Source organism: Diabrotica undecimpunctata, chromosome 1, assembly GCF_040954645.1.
Source record: "Diabrotica undecimpunctata isolate CICGRU chromosome 1, icDiaUnde3, whole genome shotgun sequence".
NCBI classification, from domain to species: domain Eukaryota; kingdom Metazoa; phylum Arthropoda; class Insecta; order Coleoptera; family Chrysomelidae; genus Diabrotica; species Diabrotica undecimpunctata.
The window spans coordinates 112,498,180-112,520,237 of NC_092803.1; the positions used below are offsets into that span (position 1 = coordinate 112,498,180).

At 31.9% G+C, this 22,058-nt stretch overlaps 1 protein-coding gene across 4 annotated transcripts in view; it reads left to right on the forward strand.

Annotated features, from left to right (window-relative positions):
- LOC140452616 (monocarboxylate transporter 14-like) overlaps positions 1–22,058 on the forward strand; it is a 165,795-nt gene that overhangs the window by 66,373 nt on the left and 77,364 nt on the right. The window contains exon 1 of one of the 4 annotated variants that reach the window (XM_072546940.1): positions 19,419–19,742. The exons of 2 other annotated variants lie outside the window; for them this stretch is intronic. In XM_072546940.1, the coding sequence (XP_072403041.1) occupies positions 19,734–19,742 (9 nt within the window). In that variant the 5' untranslated portion in view covers positions 19,419–19,733. Of the gene's footprint in view, positions 1–19,418; positions 19,743–19,805; positions 20,029–22,058 lie in introns of those variants that run through there. One more of the 4 variants, XM_072546952.1, reaches the window with a different exon arrangement.

Sequence of the window (22,058 nt, forward strand, 5' to 3'; positions counted from 1 at the left end):
ATCAGATACCAGCATATTCTAGACTAAGCCGCAGATTCATTTTAGAATTTTAAACTACTGCGTTAGCCTTTTTGGTTTCTGTTCACCGAGCCGGGGATTTGAACTGACATCTCTCGCATTGAAGCGAAGGAGAAGCCAGCCGCCCAGCCCGCTTGGCTATCCGATCAGTTTAATTAATCACACGCTCAAAATGTTTATGAAAGTGTTACATTGTCGCATATATAAACTTTGTGAGGAGATAACTGGTGATAAGCAGTTTGGTTTCCGAAACAGTATGGGTACTCAGGAGGCTCTTTTTGTATGCGAATACTCTTACAAAAGAGCATTGAGTTCAGGAAAAATATTTACGTATATTTTATAGATTTCGAAAAAGCCTTTGATAGAGTACCACATACGCTACTATTTCAATGCTTGGACTCAGTTGATCTGGACACTTATGACATTAGATTGCTCAAAAATCTTAACTACAATCAGACCGCTTATATTAAGGTGGATCAACAGTTTTAGCTAAAGTTTCTATTAAGCGTTGTATCAAACAGGGGTGTGTTATGTCACCGATGTTGTTTAATGCCTACACTGAACCAGTTTGTGAGACTATATTAAATAATCGTCGCAAAGGTGTCAAAATTGGTTGTGAAATTATTAATAACACCAGATACGCAGATAACACCTCCATAATGGCAGAGAGCCTAGAAAACCTTCAAACTCAGTTAAACGCTGTAAATAACGAATGCACTAAAAAAGGCTTAACAATCAACTTAAATGAAACAAAATGGATGGTGGTCGAAAAATTAATATCGAAAACTCAATACTAAAATTAGATAACAAAATCCTGGAAAGATTGGAACACTTTAGATATCTGGGGAGTTGGATTGACTGCATGGTTAAAATTTGGACCAGAATAGAAATTGTACGAAAAATTTTTATTAACTGGCGTTTTGTATTATGCAATAGAAGTCTGTCAATGACGATACATACATCATATTAGAAGGTAGATGCAGGGCAAAATATCAGTTGGAAGACGCCAGAACTCCTGGCTGAAAGACCTGAGGAGATGGTTTGGCCGATCATCTACAGAAATCTTTCGTACAGCTGTTTCCAAAGCTACAATTGCCATTTGGATCGCCAACCTTCGAAATGAGACGGCGCAATAAGAAGAAGAATGACCACACGTCTAAGAGTATTGAATTTCTACGTCTGGTCCGCTTTGTTCTATGGATGTGACACCTATACAACAAAAATAAAAAATCTTAATAAATTAGAAGCGTTCGAGTTGTGGTGTTACCGTCGCATGCTCAGAATCCCGTGGACAGCACATATATCTAACGAACGTGTACTAGAGACCATGCACAATACATTTCATCAGCTTGTAATACGACGCCGACGATAGCCAACGCTTGAAAAAACAAGCACGGCACACAAAGAAGAAGATATGAGGGGAAGTCTATGGGTGACACCAAGTAAAGCCAAAATGAGAGAACACAAAAGCTAGCTTATTTTTCCACAGCTTTACTCTTATTTATTATCCTCGAGTCTACCTATCCCAGCCCCCTTTTTGGTTCTTTTTAATATAACTGCTTATCGATAGGTCATGTCATCATATAGTTAATTTATTTGTTCCTTATTTCTGTCTTGGGTGTTCATATTTTCTTTCAAATCTTCTCGACAATGTTCCCTTAATAATTTCTAAGTTTTATTTCTATTTTGTTTTTAAAGCTTTACATTTAACTTTGTAAATAATATTTAAACAAATATTCAGTAGTTTTTTACTGTTGTTATCTATTTCATTGTTTTCCAGTTCATTGACTGTTTTTCCATATGGTTAAATCTTATCTTTCATTCCGAGTACCTAATTAATCTAATAATAGATTTATCCTTTACTCGTACATTAACTCTTAAGTTTTTAATTAACCACTCCTTGAAGTTTGTAATATGAATTCGACTAATAGTATCTACATTACTGCGATTTTAGTAAGCCAGAGCACCAACTACGGCAAATCAATGTGGTTAAATTTTTTTTTATTAATAATTTCATTCTGTAGTCCTAGTTATGCTTATCCACAGGGTTGGAAGTTCAAGAAATAAACATAGGTGCAATAAATACATCTTGCAACGCGGTAGATGTGTAATATTCTATAATACCTATCACAGTTTATAGATCGAGAGCTGATAGACATTTTCTTAAAAAAAAAGTGTAAAACAATTTAAGCAATGTCTAAACACAAAATCAAACATCTGATTGAAAGCTAGGAGATATTAAAACTACATTATTTTTGATGTTACAATTATATAAAGAGTATAAACTTTGTTTACAATGAAAATGACAAGTAATATTGCTATTTTGCCGAAGTCGCCAAGTATCTACCTTAAAGATCTAAATTTCACAACCTGCCCTAATTAGGGCTTTTATCGATTGGTCGGTAGGTTTCTTGCAAACCAATTAGAACCAAACCAAATGATTTCTTTCAAAGCTTTGTTAACTCTTTTACTTTTTTTAAACTCCTTTTTTTTTGTTTTTGAGGCATCTTGAAACGTTAGTATCACCTTTTAGAAGGCCCGGGCTCTCTACTTAGAGAGTCAAGTTATAACATAAGTACACGCGTGGCGTACTTTATACACTACAAGAGAATACACTCAAAACAGCAGTTTTGTTATTTTTTTTTTATTTTTGAAAAAATACACTTTAATTACATTTATTACAAAATACATTGGTTTATTTTAAACCTTATTTATTAACATATTAATAATATTGAACATTTTGAATAAGTCAGATAGAATGAAATTGTTATCAACAAATTTTTTGAAACCAAAGAGACATACTACTAATACTAAAATATAAAAAATAACAGCCAAAATGATTAATATTTATTGCACATCCTCTAAGATGTCACCTTTATTTTGACATTATGTTCTAGTAACAACAGCAAGATCCTTGATCCTTGATCCTTGCAGACTGATCTGAGACAAATGCTTTATGTTATCGTTGTAGTCCGATTTTTCTGTCTACCACAAGAAAAACACCGTTGTGTAATATCCTCTGGCTTATTCGATTTTTTTGTAAGGCCCATCTGGTTGTTGCCCACAGTACAACTCGATACCGATCATATAAAATGTTTGTGAATCACACAATACGAATGCTTTTATCCCATATTTTGCTGGCTTATTTGGGATATACCATAAAATGCTGCATCTCCCTCGAAAAGGAATAAGCATTTCGTCAATTTTCGGGTGTTCACCTAATGTGTAACTGTTATAACAATTTTCGGAAAAGCGGTCCAGCATAAATCGTATAGGGGTTTGAGCTCTTGTATCTTAATTGTCGAACCTAAGAGCACATAAGAGAAATAAAAATCGGTCGCAGCTCATGCGAGCTCTAAAAATTTCTGAGCCAGTTCCATTAGTTGTCCACAATTCCAAAAAATGTGTGTAACCTTGTTTTTTACGCCCAGTTAAAAACAAAAGTCCTATAGTTGCCATAATTTCAGATTTGTTTGTATTTCTGTTATCTCTATTGTCTATTTGCATATTGGTACTTAAGTCTTAAATGTACCCTATAAATATACTTATTACTTTAACAACACTTATTTCTGCATTTTCTATCAGTTTGATTAGTTGTCGAAGAGGATTGTCAAATTCTTTTCCGATATAATAAAAAGAGCTTTGTTATGTTTTTTTTTTCAATCACATAGGTATTAAGTATAAACTTGTGAAAAGGTAGTAATTTCATGACTGTGCTAAATACTACCCTTTGATTCTGGTTCTTTTCCTTTTCAGTACCTTCTTGTCCTATATATAACAATTATAAAACATTACCTATTATTTTGTAAAATAAAAAATAACTTAAACAAAACAAGCTTGTATGTTGACTGTATACGCAGTATACCAATTTGCTTTATGTACACTTTCTGAAGATAATTGCCACAATTTTATGCCTCTTTACAATTGTTTAAAAAGGCGTTGAACAGAATTTTGAATTGACCATTCACTTGAACCGAGATTTAGACCATAATGTATTTACCATCTTTTCATAATTGGGTGTGTCAGCTTCCTCAGACACAAAACATTAATATATTACAAGCCACTGTCTTCAATATCACTAGAACTTTCTTCTAAATCGTACTCATCAGAAAAATCATCCGATCTAACAATCGATTGCAATTCTATATCAGTGCTAATGATTTCTAAATTAGTTAGGATGTCAATATCGCGAAAATAATGTATATTAAATATTATCATGTTAGACGTATTTATATAAGGTTGTGGTTTATTTTAAGTTTAAACTTGTAAAAGACAAAAGTAATATAATGTTAAAACCTTACTTCACACCGAAAAGTTGTTATTCATGGTTGCTAGATAATCCATCCGAGTTATAAATATTTTCATCAGAATCAATGTTTGCTGCCAAAACAATTATAATTTGGTCAAAAACTGCATCAACTAAAGCTTAACGGTCTATTTTATTTCCATAAATTCTATTACATAACTTTCATAACGTCATTTAATTTGAGGCTGACATTTCTTGCACCAACGAAGTTTTTAAGTGCAGCGCAGACCAGTTCAATCGGATTTAGACGCGGATGGTAAGACGGCAGACCTCGGAAGATCAAAAAAGCGATGGGAGGATGATGTGGATAAGAACGTCGAAAATCTTCTTGGCATTAGAGCTTGGAGTAGAATGGCTATATACTGTAATGAATCGAGAAGTTTGCTGAGAGAAGCCAGGGCTCGAATTGGGCTGTAGAGCCATAGTATGGATGTATGATACGGTGGTAGTCGTAATATCTGTAGTTTAAAACTACATATAACTTTGGACGAAGCATTTCATCATTGTATGCTATATTTCTTTCCCTAAGCCATAGTTGCATATCTGCATTTTTCGATGTAAAAGTTGGGTGTTGTGGAATTGTGGAATGGTGCATTGTCTAATACTATAGGGTGATATTTATTAGAAAATTATCCGTAAACCACTTCTGGTAATTTTCGAAGTTCATATCATCATGATAATCACAGGATTTAGATTGAGATTTTCACCTTTAGTACTAATCCATTCTCATTACCAGCAGCAACAATAATTAACCCTTGTCCTTTGGAGACTGACTTTTGCAGAGCACTCCAACTGTATCTCTTTACCAATGCAAATACGTCTGATCTCTGAAAACAATCCTTCTTAAACACTTAATTTGCGTATGTCGTGCCTTTCCATTAGGATTTTGGTTTTTTTCCAACGAAATTCAATATTATGAAAATATTTTCGGGAAGTTTTTCTGCTTCAAGCGTAATCCATTTTTTCAGTCAAGATGGAAATTTATAATAGACCGGCGTAAAAAAATCATTGTTAAGACTTTTATTAAAACTGTTTCCGGCGGAGAATATCGACGAACAAAACGATTCAATGCCGACTTTTACTGACATAATCCCAAATATTAATTCTCTGAATAATATGTCGAATTTTTCTGTTATTTACTATATTAAATGGGAATTAACCACAATTTTAGTTGAAAATACGTTCATGTTGACGTTTCGACTTCCTTTTACTAAATCATTTCCAAAAATAAAAATTAAACAAATTATTTTGTTTTGTTTCTTAGTAATACAAAAAAATAGCTATAACTTGAGAATACCCCAGAAAATTTCGTTGAATGAAATGGTACTCTTATTTTGTTAAATGAAATCAACTGCGTCGTAAATGCCTCGGTAAAATATAGTATGATCTGGTTACTATATAGTATACATTAAAGGAAGAAATCACTAAAAGAAAGTTCACTATTAGTAAGGCAATGACATATCATGAATGAATGAACAACGGTATTTATACCTCGTTTAGGCGGGGCGCCTCTTCAAGGTGTGGGCTCCCTTGCTAGGGAGAGAAATGGTAAGAGCAGACGCCAGTCTGCGATTGTTTTTGGAGGATGGTTAGACGAGTGGCTTGCTAAAAAGCAATAGTCAGTCAGTGTGTGTGTTGTTTTGTTGTGTTTTGTGGTGCGTGGTGGTGTCGGTGTTGAGGAGGGTTGATAGCCATGTGATGAAGTTCTGAGGGGGTACCTTTCGCGATTTACCAGCTATACAGTAGCTCTTTACAGTACTACTACTACTATGCAGTACTACGGCTCTTTTCGATTGAGCATATTGGTATGTAGATTATTACCATCTACGATATCTTATTAGAGTCGCTTCTAGGATGTTGAAGTACTCATCAGGAAGTTCGTTTCCAGCCAAGTTGAGAAGTTTGGTCGGGAGGAAGGGAACTTTTCTAGTTGGGTGCCTGGTGAGTATGTGTCCTAGGCGGTGGCAAAAAATTTTTAGGACCTCTTTAGCTCTGATGTTGGAACTTGCTATGGTACGAAGGACGTATCTCTTGCCGAGAGTTTGTATTCTGCTCTCAATTATTGATATGTTCGCCAGTTGGTGGATAAGTGTTGACGGAAAATCAGCACGCCTTCTCATGATCTTTCTCAAGATCTTACGTTCGGTAGCCGTAATATCATTTATTTAGCGGTCGTTCTGTAGGGAGAATAGAACCGCCCTGTACTCCATAATAGGTCTGATGTAAGTTTTGTAGGTGTAGAGGAGAGTCTTGCTCTGTGTCTCCCAAGATTTGTCCGATAGGGCTCCTAAGAGTTTAGTCCTTCTTTTCATTCTGTTTAGAGTGAGATTAAGTTCAATCTCCCAATTGAGGTTCCTCTAAAATTGAACGCCGAAGTAGTTGACTGAACTTTGGAACGGGAGTCTAGATACATAGAACGAGAACTAGATGACATATCGAAAATACATTATTTTTATCTATCTACTATCCTATCTAACTATCATTAAATAAAGTCACCCGAAGGACGCAGTTAAAAATATTCACACCATTTGAAAGTCATCTGATAAAATTAAACTATTATTTTGTAGTGATAAGTAATTTTTTTAATTCGTATTTTGTGAACGATTGAAAAATTGTGGTTATTTCCCATTTAAGATAGTAGACAGTAGAAAAAGATATTTTTAAAAAGTATTAAGCTGAAGATAATTGAAGAAACCATTTTTTAATTTTTTAGAATCTTTGTTTAAAAAGAATAGCGATTAAACATTGCCAAACCTATGAATAGGTTTGAGTAGACATAGAGTAGACTTACCTCAGGACGGTAAAAGTTGTATATACATATTTATTTCTTGGAGTGTCAATTTCCATATACCCCAGTTAAGGAAGCAAAAAAACTAAAAAAATCTTATACCTATTGATATTTGAAGGTTCTAGAAGGTGTATGAGGGGTATCTGATGAAAAATCCGTGAAGACGTATAGCTGATTTTGCTTTGTGTGTTTTCTTAAACAATCTTAAAAAGTGAACAAAATATTTTTAGCCTATAAAACGTTTCTTGTACATTCCAAAGAAAAATGGTTCAAATAAAACTTATAGATCACAAAGATTTCTTTATCTTGAAATAAAAAAACTGACTAAGAAATAAATAATTGACTGAGATAATTGCAAAAATTACCTTATTTTTGTAGTAATTTCTAAAGTTAATAACTTTATTTACTACTCAAACTACTCAACTACTCAAAATTGTGGCAGTTAATGAATTATTAAAGTGTTCCAAATTTCTAACACATTGACCAAATATTTTATAAGTTATTCAATTCGTTTATCCAAGAGGGCGATTATTTAAACAACTGTACGTGTGCAAACAGTATCTCGTAAATTGCATGTATTTTGTAAATTGCAATCGATTTTTTGGGATTTCATTTTTAAGGTATATTAAAAAACTTAAAAATTTTATTAAATTTGTTATTAAAAAGCAGTTTGTAAAAGGGCTGAGTGACTATTTGGGGCAGTACAATTATTTAAATAGCCAGTTCTCCAGTATAAAAAAATAAAATAACTTATAAATGATTTGGTCGACCCGTCTACAATTAACTGCCGCAATTTTGAGTATTTATGTCAATGCAAACAAAAAGTTATTTATAAAGATATATAAATAACTGAATAAAGATTTATAATTTACTACAAAATAAGGGTTTTTTAAAATTATCTCGATCAATTCTTTATGTATTTTAATTTTGAAACTCTCAATATTCAAGAACTTTTTATGACCTACCACTTCTATTTGAACGATTTTTTTCTAAAATGTATAAGCAACGTTTTATAGGCAAAAACTATTTTTTTTTTCAATTTTTACGATTGTTTAATAAAAAACAAAATTACCTGTACATCTTGACATACTTATCATAATCTCATAATCATATGCACATACTAATCATAAACCTTTAATAAGATATAATATATATTTGACAGGTCTAATGTGAAAAACTTTATTACAGATATTTTTTAGGTTCTAAAAGGTATATGAAGGGTAGATGATCAGAAATCCGTGACGACGTGCAGCTGATTTTGATTTGTGTTTTTTTTAAACAATCTGAAAAAGTGAAAAAGAAATATTTTTTGCCTATAAAACGTTTTTTATAAATTTAAGAGTAAAATGGTTCAAATAAAAGTTGTAGATCGTAAAAATTTCTGAAATATTGAGAGTATCCAAATTAAAATACATAAACAATTGACCGATATAATTGCAAAAATTGAAAATTGAAAGGATTTTAAATGGTGATTTGAATTTTATGATCCAACTTATAGTAGGTATATACAGTTATAACCCGTTAAAATAAATGTATTCGTACAAATTGAAGCCCCCTTAGGAAAATTTGGAATATCTCAAGGTAGCTCAACAAAATAATAAGAATTTTGTTATTTTCACCTTTCCAAAAATCCCTGAAAATAAATTAATTAAATTTTTTCAATAAAAAGTTTACTATTATTTCATAAGAAATATTTAAATGTTATTGATTGGTGTATATTATTTATATAAATATATAATAATTATTATAAATTAATAAAATACTTTTAACTCTTTTATTTAATTTTATAGTATTCTTTACTATAAAACTACAGTAAACTCCTAAAAGGAGTAAACTACAAAAATAAATATTATTTTTGTAGTTTACTCCTCCACTTTTTCGTGGCGGTATTTTACGAGTACCATAACTTTACCGGGTTACTTTAATTTTTTACTCCTTCTCGGTATATACCATCTATAAATTGAAAATATGATTTTAAGAAAAAAAATGCTATTTTGTTTTGTATTTTTGTTTCACCAGCATTTCATTGAGTCTATTTACAAGCGTGTTGCATAAAAAATGTCAAAGGTATTATAAATGTTCAAAAGCTGGCCCTTTTTCAAACTATTTTTAATAACAGATTTAATGAAGTATTGATTTGCATATGAAATCGATTTCGATTTACAGAATACCTCTAGAGTGACTGTCTGATCAAGTACAGTTATTTAACTAATCGCTCCCCGTGATAAACAAATTGAATATCTTATAAATTATTTGGTCGATCTATTTGCAATTCAGTACACTTTAATTACTCATCAACTGTCACAATTTTGAGTAGCTGTATTTTATTACATTACGCAAAAGCAAAGTTACTAACGTACATAAATTATTGCAAAATTTAGAGTTTTTTGTAATATTCATGGTGAATGGTTTATATATTTTAATTTAAAAACTTGCAAATTGAATAACTTCTTAAGATCTACAATTTTTATTGGAACCATTTTTTTTAATTGAATAGGAAATGCTTTATAGACAAAATATTATTTTTTCACTTTTTAAGATTGGTTAAAACAAAAACAAAGCAAAATCAGTTGTCCGTCTTCACGGATTTTTTATCGGATACCCCTCATATAGATACTCATTAGAACCTTCAAATATTTGTATAAGATTTTACGTGAAATCAATGACTTTTCCCCAGAGAGACTGGTGTAATATAAACATAATATTTAACCAAATTTAAATTTGATAAACTTTAGAGTGAAGCATGTTCCATATTTCTCTAAATAGAGGTGGTGATTTATGTTTGTTTTTACTTATATTTCCAGGCCAATATCTTCTTTGTCGCATTAATTAGCAATCATATTTTTCAACATTTAAATACTTTGAAAAATTTTATGTTTAAATAATAAAAATAATATCAACAATATCTGGCACGACATTCAACACTAAACAAAACTCCATTACAAGGTTTCCAGGAAGCAGAAACTTTCGATAATGCAGACATTTGTCATTGTTAATTATGGCGAGTCGCAATTGTTAAATTAAGTTCAAAGACCTATTAAACATAAATGAATTTCTAATTAAAACAGAATGAAATTCATTGATAATCATATAAACATAAATTACGGACAAATAACTGCTAACTGATTCCACTTTAATGGCATATACCACGCTTGTTTAATAAATAAAGCAGTTATATTATTTCAATCAATTTAAAATAGCTTTTAGTTTGTTTATCTATCGGAATCATAGTTATTTATTTTTTTTAATTGATAATAAACTAAAAAACTTCTTGCATAATATAATCTTATTATTCATTAACCTGATATAGCGACTATGATATCAAAAATTGACTTTCTTGGCCTTTAATTTTTTTCGATCACCTGTGTTCCTATCAGACTTACTTAATGTGACAGTAGATATCTGGTAGTTACAATAACCTATTACTTCATATCAAGTTGTAGAGATGACTTATCCTGCAAATTGCCTTGATATTTTCAATAAGTTCTCTCCAAATATTTTGAAACCTATGACGGGTAGCTCTTTTAGACAGCAGACTTATTAGAACTCAGGTTTAATTAAAATAAAAATATATGTGAAACAAATAAATATCAAAATAAAATTATATTCGAGACAATATTTGCAGAATTTAAATGAAAATCTTACGGTAACGGTATCGACGCACGACTCGATGACCCACTGTTTAATACCTGCCAAAAATAAAATATAATTAATGTCATTAAATTAAAACAACAATTACGATGTGTTTAATACACATACCATGAAGAAAAAAAGTACGGCTTAGAGGTGGACGGATCGATCAACACCCAGTCTGGTAAGGAGCGGTAAGTGACTAATCAACACTTAGGTACGGAGCAGGTCTATCTCAGATTAACGCTCTAAGACCGACAAGAAACTGCCATTAGATCCACACTCTAGCAGAAGCGTTTGCCTTCAGTCAACACCCTAGAGTCAGTGTAGTTGTTCTTAGATCAACACTGTGAGAGAACTCGATTCTCTTGTACGGCAGCTCTTGTGTTATACGGTTGTCGGCCTTTCATCTCCCCTAGCGCGCATTAATGGAAGTGAAACTCAGCAGTGGCAGTCTGCGTATGGAGCTTGCGGGACGTGGCGATAACTGGCGATGCATATCGTTACAAATCTCTAAATTTAATTATATCTATCATTTATGGTAGCCGATCATATTTAATTTATTTTCTCAACCGAATAGCTGCGTTTGTAACTATTAATTATCTTAGACTTTATGTCTGTTATTCCATTTTTACGTGTGCAAATGGAGTTAAAAATTAAAGTTGTGTTCAGATATAAAATAGATATTGTGTTTGAGATCCAGGTGAGGAAAGTTCTAAAATGGGTAATATATGCAAATGTAAATAAAATCCATGTTCTTCATTTGTGTTGGCCCTTCCAAGTTTTCAGGGCATTCCCTTTACCCATTTTTTCCAATTTGACCATTCTTTTTGGCGTATGATCTTTCATTTTCTTAGGTATGTTATTTGTTATTCCCACTTTAGATCTTTGCAAACTCTACACCTCTATACATATCTTTAATTTTTTCCTAATGTTCTTATTTTTTCGCTTACTTCATTATGCCTTCTTTACTTTTCTCCTGAGGTGTTTCGTTTTGATTTTGTTTTCGTGGTATTATGTTTCTTTTATGAAAATCAGTTACAGTGTGACGGCATTATTTCATTTGTTATTTTTAAATCACAGTTTTTTCGTACCTAATACACATACATTAATTATTTGTTGAATTGTACATTATTACCGATTGATCTGCTATTCTATTTAGGTACATTTTGTCATTATTTGTTATCATGTTGCCCTTTTATTCATATATTGTAATTGCTTTCAAATTCTTACCTGTATAATGAAAAAAAAACTTATAGAAAGGGAACATTTAATTACCTGCTGCTGCCATACGTAACAGAAGGAGAAAAGAGAAGTGTGTTAAAAAAATGACTCAATAAGAGTAGGTGTGATCGGTGATCAAAAAGCACAGTGATAATAATAATAATAATTAAGGCAGAAAATGGCACTAAACACACATATGGAATACCAGAAAAGAATACAATATGGCGAGATACGTTTATATGCGAAGATAACAAATATGCAGGTAATTCAGATATCAGACAACAAAGGAAACTATCTTCCTTCCGTCGGAAGCTCAATCAGCCGCTGACCAATGAGCACCTATCTTGTATATATATTACTACTTAGACATTCTAGCACCTCCACAAACCAAGTTAGTTTAATCAGAGTTCTCCTGGCACTCACCGAACACCTGGTGACACTAGGAGTGTTTTCAATACTACAGAATCTACAACTCTCTTTGATTTAAGCTTTAACAAAAAAGTTCAACTAACCGCAGCATTATTAGAACGAATGCTGAGATTAAAGAATATTTTTCTCCTTCTTCACCGTCTCCGCAATAACTCTCAATAGAATCAACCAAAGTCAATAAAAACATAATAATTCTAACTATCCAAGTTTGTTTCTTCCCAATTGTGGCACATGTTTATTTAAACGGATGTACTCATCATCATCATCATCATTATCATCATCATCATTATTTTTGTCATTATTTAGAATGAAAAAATAAAACAGTAAAACTTTTTTTTCAACTGTATTAGCCGACAAGAATTATTTAAAACAGTATCTATACAGAATCTATAACAGAAAATAAATAAGATATTAACATTCAACACTGAGATAATCAGTCAACCAAACATATAACCATTTAAACTTACAGTAAACTTAAATGTGAACTAAATAAATTTATTTATGAATAAAATGAAAGTACTGTTTCAAGTCCGGACCTGGACCGTGACTTACAGAGCTTAGCCAGGCAATACGTATTGAATAATCTCGATGGAATAACGTAGCGTTGACTAGAACTTGCTGGACATAAATAATTTTTACTATAAAAGGACCGGTTTGTTTTATGTAAAGGTAGTCGTTAAGGAATAATTTGTTGAATAGTTGTAAGATCATAACATTTGTACAACGTGTAAATAATTCAAACCGTGTGTGTGAGTTTAATTTGCGTTACAATTGATGCGAGCAATAATCGGAGTGCGCTAACTGTTCGGTTTTCGTTAAGACTATTTTAAAGACTAAAAAAAGTTAACAAAGACTATTTAAACACGGCAAACATTCGCGTGTGTTTTGTGTTAAAACACCTTACCGTAAACAGCAGTTAACGGAACGAGATAAATACTCCAGTGGTTTTAAAATGGTTCGTTGAGAATCATCATCACCAATAAAGAAGACTCAGAACCATCTGAATTCCAGTTGGCAGACGAAGCATTAATGAAAAAAATCGATGAATCATTTAGCAAAATCGATACAACTTCCAAGAAGACCGATAAAAAATTCAACAATGTTTTCTACAAAATCGATAAAATTTTTAAAAAGACCGATGAGGGATTTAACGAAACCTTACAAATCATTAAAGAAACTTCCATAAAAACAAACGAAAAATTCTTTAGAAGTTTCGATAATGGCCGAAAAAACTTCTAAAATGAAAAGAAAAATTCGATAAAGTTCAGAAAAACGTAGACACTCTAAAAGAGAAAATCAAGCAATTAGAAATTATGATAACTAATAGTATGCCAAAAACTGTCTATTAGCAACTAGGGCGGATACAGATGCAGTAAATCCAACTCCAATATTAAAGGAAGAATGGAATAAACAAGAATGTAGCGACGGTTATATATTGGACATACCAACGGTTATAATTACGAAGTCATGCTGTCGTTATTTTATAATCAATTCCCAGGGAATAAGAAAAATGTTACCAGACTTTATTTACTAGACTGAAAAAATACTATGGAAATGCATATCTACAACAAGTATACAAAACTTACTGCGAAGTAGAATCCAGCAGGTACCTAGAACTTTTTAGATACGTTTGTTAATGGTTTGAGAGAGCGATTTGCAGAAAGTTTTAGGAATAGCAAGACTACTAGAAAAAGCACTTGCTATTGCTTTGGAGCACGAAACCGCTAGTCAAACTTCCCGATGCCATCAAGTTCGAACCATTGTAGGAGATAAATATAATAATAAACGTCTGGAAGAAATGGTCCGCAAAATAATCCGTGATATATGCCGGAAAAACGTGAGCCAAGTTGTTAACGAAGTAGATCATTCATCGAATTTGCAAAAAAGAAATAAAACAGTTGGAAAACATAGAGCAGGTCATACTTACTGTTAACATAAGGAACTTTATAACTGACGTATATTGGAGTACATTGTATTTTGATAGTAAGAAAGATCGTTGTTGATAGATACGGCGGGAAGCTTAAAAATGATTGAAAATGTCAATGATTTTTTTATTAACAAAAGCTCTAGTGAGAATTCGAGACATTGTTCTACTCGAAGTCATGAACATAAAGGGAACTGCTATCAAACCTGTAGCGTCAATTTGTTTAGTGATTACAGCCTGGACAAATACCTGACTATAAGTCAAATTATCTGAAGGAGGTTGTTTGTATTGCTATTATTACATTCCAAGATCTTGATAAGGAACACACATGAAAAGTACAGCTTATGCTGGCATAAAATCAATCAGACACAACCAAGCAGGCTTCCGTTCGCGAAACGAGATGAAGCTAAAGAAATTATTAGAGATATGGGTAAACAAGGGGTCGTTGATACATCTAATAATCCGTGGACTTCACCTGTAGTCCTGGTAAAGAAGAAAGATAGTTATACACGTTTTTGTATTGGTCACCAAAAAGATAGTTAACCTTTGCCCAGAATAGACAAAACGAGATGAAGCTGAAGAAATTATTAGTAGTATTAATAGTAAAGAAAATGATAGTTCAACACGTTTTTGAATTGACCACAAAAAAAAAAATAGTTGCCCTTTGCCCAGAATAGGCGATGCCTTGGATATTCTCTTCGGGTCTCGTTGGTTCTCTGCGTTTAATCTGGGTTGTAGGATTGGAGCCAGCTGATCGGGAAAAAACTGCATTCTGGATAGGATCAGGCCTTTGGCAATTAACAGTTATACCCTTTGGTCTATATAATGTTCTTGCTATATTTGAAAGATTAATGGAGGCAGGTTTGAAAGGGCTAATATGGCAAATAAGTTTGGTTTGCGCAATTGTGGTTGGAAGATCATTTAACGATCATTCCAAGAATCTGAAAGTAGTACTCTAAGAATTACGTGCAGCTAACCTATAACTGAGCTCCAAGAAATATCACATGTTTCGACGAGAAATTAGATATTTAGATCATATTTCATCCTGTAATTACGTAACAGCTAGCACTGACAAAGTTGAAGCAATTCAAGATTCAAGAATATCCAGTACCTAAAAATAAACACGAAATTAGAAGTTTTCTCGGTTTATGTACATATTACCGACGTTTTATCAAATGATTTGCCAATATCGCTACCCTTAATTAAACAATGATGAATGTCAAAAAGCTTACAAAGAGCGGCAAATATCAGTTTATCAATATTTAACTACATTTTTACATACGAGTAGAACAGTCAAATGGAATAAATTCGATAATAAATAAATGGGGAAGTGTTAAAAAAACTCTTGGAGACGTCGATTGGTATTTTTAGTTGTGCATTTTTTGCAATAAAAACTGTTTATATAGGGTGTGTTATATAACCGTGACCAATACCAACTTCCATATTTTAAAGACAACACCCATATTATTGAATTTTTGGAATCATCAGAATAATTTATATATATATCTCATGTACAATGTTCTATACCTATCTTTAACTGATTCGGAAATATTAAGCGTTTTCAGATTTATTTCAAATTTTGCTATAACACTCTCAATGTTTATTTCCCATGTAGATCTTGATAATAAAAAACGCCTGACCTTAGCAAATTGTTGTCTGTCTACATAAAAGTAGTTTTTAGTTTTAGAGTTATTTGAATTTCGTCAGCTGGATATCAGAACAATGGTTCATTTAACAGAAATGCACAAAATAGCAATTCTACAGATATTTGATTATGGAGACAACACACAAACACAAATGAATTTTGCTTGCTTATTTCATGAAACATTTCCAAATTTTTCGCCTATATATATATATATATATATATATATATATATATATATATATATATATATATATATATATATATATATATATATATATATATATATATATCAATGGACAATTATTAAAACAGAAAAGTTTTTTACAAGCTTGGACATGTAAGACATAAAAAAGCAGCTGCCAATGCAATAAATGGTGACGTCAAATTGGATGGATGCTTGAATTTGAGGAAAACCCACATATTACTAGTCTAAAAACAGCCCCGATATTTGATGTTATCCATCCATCGATTATTCGAACATTAATACAAAATAAATGCATCCCTGTAAAATGTTACCAACTTAGAAACTCATGGAAGATGATTTTGATAGAAGAACGTTTTCTTATAAACAAATAATTGTTAATAATAAAACATCAGAATTGCCGCTATCAGTCTTGAGAAAATCCTTACTAGATGGGAGAAGAAGTCCCTTTTCATTGATAGCAAGTTGAATTGCGATGATGATTTAGCATTATTCCAAAATAATGTCAGACCAACTATGACAAACTTATACCCTGATCTAGCAAACCCTTAAGTTCCAGCAAATATCAAATCAATGTGCGGCAATGCCTCAACCAAATATGTCCAAATCGGTGGATAGGGAGACGAGGACCAATGGAATGGCCAGCACGATTTTCGTATTTGACGTCATTAGACTTCTTATGGGGATTTGTCAAAAATATTGTTAGACTTAGATTAAAAAGGCGAATAACGGTTGTGATTAGATCAATTACACCTGAGATGTTGAGTAACATTAGAAGCAGTTTCTATTTAAGATTTGCGCATTCGATAATTTTAACTATCTCATAGATTCACATGGCAACTTCAACAGCTACAAGATGACCAAGAAAATGATGCATGTCTTAAAATGTGTCTTGGATTGGAAATGTAAAGGTAAACAACTGATCTGGCAGGATATAAGTGCATGTAGTTCAGAATTTCAAACCTATTGGTACTAATGGAACTCACTGATGCTGAAGGATAATCTTGTCGCAAAATAAGTTGCAAAGGAGATGTAAAAAAATGGTGCCGAAAATGCGAATTATTCGCAGCAGGTAATGGCCTAATTGGTAAAAGAAGGGCACCTATAAAAGTTTACCAAAACACCACGTGTGAACTCTGCGATTACAACTTCTCAAAAGCCGTTTTTATAATATCCAAAACAAAATTAAAGAATATACCATCCCACTTATAATACTGAAAGTTATTTAAGTGAAGCGACAGGTGCCAGTTCGGACTGGTGGTTTATTTGAATGCTTTGGTTTGCATTATTTGCAGGTCAAAGCGACGATGAATTTGAGGGAAATTAATAACGTAAGATTCTGTAAAAGTTCAACATGTGCCTTTTATGGATGCTTAGTAAGCCGATATCCGTTCTTTAAAACATATGATCATCAAAAAATATGGATCATTAAGTGTTAAAAAACTCTTTAGGTATTGTTACTAACATACAATAGACCTCTAGTATTAGTGTTTATAGAGATGATGATAATGATGACTAAGATTAAGGGTTAGTTACTACTTAAAGTGACTGTAGAACCATTAAATCATGACAAGTAAAAAATAATAATCGATGGCCATGCTACTCAATGAACCTGGCACACAGATATATTTACGCACATACACACTCAAATACAAAATACACATGCACATCTGCATCAGGCGCAAATCATCAGAGAACCGCACCACAACTGGCTTATTACACCGAAGTATAGCACCATCATGTCCACGGGAGGCATGGTATAGCAAGAAGAGTGTTACATAAGCGATGCCTCAGAGTTAACAAATCATACTCGCGAACTTTGTCTCTATCCCAAATAGCTCTTAATGACCCCAATCAGGGTCCTTCAGGCGAACCTTCAATATAGTAAAACAAACATGGCAGAACTTACTGATGCTGTGAGAAGGTTCGATTTAACTTTGATGCAAGTGCTCTAGATATACTAGTGTCAAATTAAAGGTCTATCGAGTATTGATGGAAAGATTAAAGGTTAATGGAATATGTACATCAAGCCAATTGGCTGCAGTACGACCGTTGGAGGACAGACCGCTTCTAGAAAAGAAAAAATAATTATTATATGACATAAAAAACTTTGCCAATATATGGCATATAAAGGCCAATATGGCCAATGGGCAATACATGTGATGTGAAATTGGAGTGAAACATGAAGCGCGTTGGAACGCAGGTAGGAATAAGGTCCCGACCTCGCATGTTGGAGAGGGCGCCGCTGATGAGCCTACTCCTCTACCATTATCCAAAATGAGCACGTACCAAAAGCTCATGTCCAGTTGGGTGCTAGACATATGTGTGAGTAGAATGTGCAGAACGTCTAGCGTACTCCGTGCGTTTTTCCATTTCGACACCTCAGACGACGGCTCAATACCACTCATTTCTTCCCGATAAGTCGCCCGTTAGGACAGACAGGGAAAAGGGACCTAGGAGTATTCTATCGCCGCTACTAGACGGCCGCTATTAGAACATGGGAATGGGACAATGGAGAATAGTGGCGCTTAACCGACAAAATGGAAGGCAATAGTAAACGCGGCAAAGACGATGATAAAAAATATGGTTGATATCGGCTAATTGCTAATTACTAAGCGACACATTATACATCCGTGTTTTTAATTTAAGTAGGTCACACTGTATACAAAATAAGACTATTTCGTTAATTAAAAAAAAATAATTAATATTATTTTTTATAGGAAAATTTTGAATTTTGAAGTACTTGTTTTAAAACAATCGAAATGTCACATTATAAATAATAAGCCAAAAAGAAAAATAATAAAGTAATTTCAAAGTAAACCATCAATGGATCGTTCATGGTTTCAGCTCCCTCTTCATACAATTCACTTACTATAATAATCTTCAATTCGTATGATGTAAATTATAACTTTTAAAATAATAAAAAAAAATGTTTACAGTTTGAACTTTATAAACAAGTCCGCCTATGTATGTACTCGAATACATTTTTAGAAGGAAAAAATGATAACAAAATTAAGGGATTAAACTTTATTTTTATTAAAACGAAATATATTACATCTGCATAGTAAATAAAAAATAATACATTTAATAAAAATGTCGAGTGTAAATTAATTTTCAATAACAAACCGTAGTTACGAAAGTGGCAATTATCCATAAAGGGTTCAAAGAGCTGTTAAAATACAAGAAGCAAATTAATTGGAGCACACAGTAAAATATACTGATAACCTTATAAATAAAAACTGCTGGCTTTATCTCGATATGTCCAATCGCTTATAACCAGCAACTCAATCAACATATTCACACACACATACAACATTTACACAAAACTTACAGAGTCGACTTTTAAAAGTTAAAAGAGGTGAAGGCTGCAAGATAAAATAATAATACTGGAATAATTAAGACAAGATTTTATAAAGTTTTACTGTGCGTTGCATAATTGCAGCTAAAGAATTCCATATTCTTCGTTTATTCAATCAAGACACCAAATAGAAAGCAGCGAAACAGTTGAAGTAGACCGAAAATTTGAATAACTTAATCAGGTTTTGAAGATTCTACCACAGTCTATCGATGACAAACGTAAGTGTTCATTACCTTATTAACTCGTTAAAATAATTGCAGGAGAACTTAATTTGATTATTATCATTCTACATCATCTAATACAGTAGCAATTTCTTTCATGCTTTTACTTTCATTTGCATCTCAATCGAATAAGCACATGTGCGGTTTCCTTATTTGTAAAAATCGTAGAAAACGTACGTATGTAAGAAAGTTTGTTCTGAAGTGTTTACAGTGAATATAAGTGTCTGCAGTTACAATACTTTCGATACATGCAATAAAAAATATTTTAAAGAAATGCAGCGCGGTAAGTTATTAGGAATAATATTATTTATATATTTATTTTTGACATTTAAAACATTTATATTTCGATTAAACTTTGAATGAATATTTTTTTATTTTCAATTACATTCCAAAAACTAATTTCTGCCTTTATTTTTTCCTTAATACCATTCCAAAGTCAGTCACAGTCAAATATGTCGTCGGAGACTTAACCTTTACCTAAGAGATTGTAAATAAATCATACATCGTCATATATTTAAATTCAACTAAGAGTTATTGTTTATATGTCATACTGTCTTTTTTTATCCCACGGTCTTTTCTTTTCTTGCGTTTTAACTTGACAGTTATTTTTCATTCTATTGTTTTTTTCAATGTTTTTGATCTTTAATAGATATGTATGCTATCTAGGTCGGTCAAATATTGTTATTTATATTTTATATTCTAACAGATAACTACATTTAACCTCATATTATACCATATTTATGCTTTGATATCATCATTAGTACTCTTGATATGGTTAATCTCTATATCCAAAGAAAATTTTTAGTTTGAGCGTGTAGTTATCGTAAAATAGTTTTTTTTGAGTTTATATTTTAGTTATATGTAGTTATAGTGTTTCTTTCTCATAGATTAGAATAATACAATATTTTGCTGCCGTTGCTAAGATTATATAATTTTCTATTAAATTGCTTCTGATACGGCATATTATTACAATATTTTTTTAAACTACGTCTAGTGTGTATTCATTGTTGCTTTAATGGTTGTCATCCAATAAATCATAATAATATTAAAGATTTAAATGAAAATTTCAACACATTAAGTCGTTAAGCATTCGATGTCAATTTCATTTCAAAAAGTTTGCCTAGAATCTTCACAACAATTATATACATGTATGGTATGTCCAAATTACGTTAGGATTGCCCAAAGTCCACATAATAATTCAATAAACCATAGCCATACAATATCATCCCAAGGTCTTTTGTACAAAATATACATAAAGATTATGCACATATATGTTGTGTTGCTGTGACCAGGTAATTCGAGCTTTAGATAGTTTAAGTACAATTTTTAAGTACCATCTGGTAGCTTGTGAGATGTCAATGTCTTGGCAACCATAACAAGGTTACTTTGTTGCTGAAGGGATTGTTTCTAGTTCCAGTCTGTTACCGACACATAAGAGGTAGACTTTATAGTCTTATCTGCAGCTTCGCTTTAGAGACAATAAATATTTTTCAGGTTCTCTTGAGTACAAAAATCTATTGCTAGTAATTCTCCTTAAAATATTGTAGAGATATTTTCAATGGCTAAGACCAGGTGTTAAGACCAGTAACCCATATTCGTGTTTCATCCCGTGGAGCTCCACTTGGATAGCCAGAGTTCGACAACAACTTGTCAAAAGACTCAAATGTCTCCTCAGTTCAAATAAAATAAATTGGGTAAAAGTATACAAACTTTCTCATTACTTTTCATCGTATTGCTCAAAAAATCAGTATAACCTGATATACTGCTAAATTAATTGCAATCAATAGTTGACCGGTTTGTTTCTAAACCACAATTATATTTTATGAAAAACCTCAATATGGCTATATATATATATATATATATATATATATATATATATATATATATATATATATATATATATATATATATATATATATATATATATATATATGTGTATATATATATATATATATATATATATATATATATATATATATATATATATATATAAAGAATACACGTACAGAAATATTCACATCTCGTCTTCCTGCCAACTTGAACTCGTCAGATACAACTTGCAGACTTTGACAAGATGATAAACATATCCATGATATGTATATATTATATGAATTATATAGAAGTCTATTACAACTACATTGTCTGTCCCTTTTCTTTGAAGAGTACTAAAATAGCGCCTGATTTTTTTTATAAAATAATATCTAAGAACATCCATAATGTAGAAATAATTTGCAACTTTCTACTTTAACACAAAGTATAAATATGTGCAAATAATATACGAACAGGATTATTGACATCTCGTCTACCTATCTA